Genomic DNA, 1458 nt, shown 5'->3' with positions numbered 1-1458 from the left:
ATATATAATATATAATTATATCAATAAAAGTTGAATTTAATATAGACTGCAGTATAATAGTTTATAAAATGGATTAAGCGATTAACAAATTTCATAAATTAATATTTAAATCGTATATTAAACGTGATTGATTGCGACAAATTTTATTCATCTAACACATAGATCGCGTATAATATGTAATCTCGAGTTGAAAATCACACGAGCTTTTTTAATTCTAATGATAGTGTATGAATACATTTAAGAAGCAATATTTGCATGAATTTATCGCGCACTTTTTTTGTCTATTGCTTCTTAAAATTTCGACTAATAATACAGAATTACTGAATACTAATAATGATATAACATGTTTTATTATTATAAAATTTTTTTTTTATTTCAATGTAACTGAACACGTCTTGTGACTGCGTACAGTTTTACATACTTCAACATATTAACCCTAGCATTAATAATAGTCATTAAATAATCGAATGAAATTGATTAGATATTTATTACAAGATGTGCGTTTTTTCCTAGTTCTAAATAAATACTATAATTACTGAAAGTTTCCCTACTTGCAATCGAGGGTGTGGTTCCTTATAATAACGCACATTGTCATATTCCCATTGAATAAAATATTTTCAATGATTATCAATTGGAAAATCGTTTTTCTCATAAAGTCTTACTTTACATTGCATAAAATACGAGATAATATAGTGAAGGCCAATTTATAAAATATTCAAATATTTTCTAGCAATAAGTTAACTGTTAGTATGAGTACCGACTATAAGTGTATACGATAATTATATGTATCAATTGCAATATTATTACATATGACGTAAACTGACCAGAAATTCTTTTTTTTCTCTATGCTGAAATCAAAATTAGTGTTACTTGTGTGAAATCAAAATATTTTATTACGTATTGCATTTTATTACGTAAATCGTATACATGTATCTGTTTGCGCCACTACTTTACAATTAAAGTAATTTTAGAATAAGGTTGAAATAAATACATAATAAGAAGCTTTAGTGCTAATTTATGAAAAACTACGTCATTACGTCCAAGTACACTTTAATTTATTTATATTTTATTTTTGGAGTACATTAAATGCTGAGTATGACGTTTTTAAGATCTGAAAAATAAATTATAAAAAACGTTAATGTGTAGTTATCAAAAAATTTGCTTATTTTGCGATTTGCGAACACAAATATTGATAATATTACATAGAAATTTTATTCACCGAAGTACTTATACATTTCATAACAATATTACTAACATTGCTGTAAGATTGAAGAGATAGAGTTATCAAGAAGCTGCTAGTGAACTTTATAGGAATTGTACTTCGTATCATAACCATGAGCAATTCTTTTTTTTCGTTAATTGATAGTAATGGCCAGTCCATATAATATATAGCATCTCCTACGCTCATACTCTGCCAATATATATATATATATATATATATATATATATATATGCATG

General features: G+C 25.3%; 1 protein-coding gene across 1 annotated transcript in view; it reads right to left on the bottom strand.

The window, feature by feature from the left end:
* Window positions 1-1033: 1033 nt before the first annotated feature.
* LOC108693608 overlaps window positions 1034-1458 on the bottom strand; it is a 22243-nt gene continuing 21818 nt past the window's right edge. Inside the window, 2 exon segments of the mRNA XM_018202643.1 lie at window positions 1034-1111; window positions 1256-1411. Of these exon segments, the coding sequence (XP_018058132.1) occupies window positions 1034-1111; window positions 1256-1411 (234 nt within the window).

This window comes from Atta colombica, unplaced genomic scaffold, assembly GCF_001594045.1.
Source record: "Atta colombica isolate Treedump-2 unplaced genomic scaffold, Acol1.0 scaffold96, whole genome shotgun sequence".
In the NCBI taxonomy this organism is placed as follows: Eukaryota; Metazoa; Arthropoda; class Insecta; order Hymenoptera; family Formicidae; genus Atta; species Atta colombica.
This window is presented reverse-complemented; position numbering and strand designations above follow the sequence as displayed.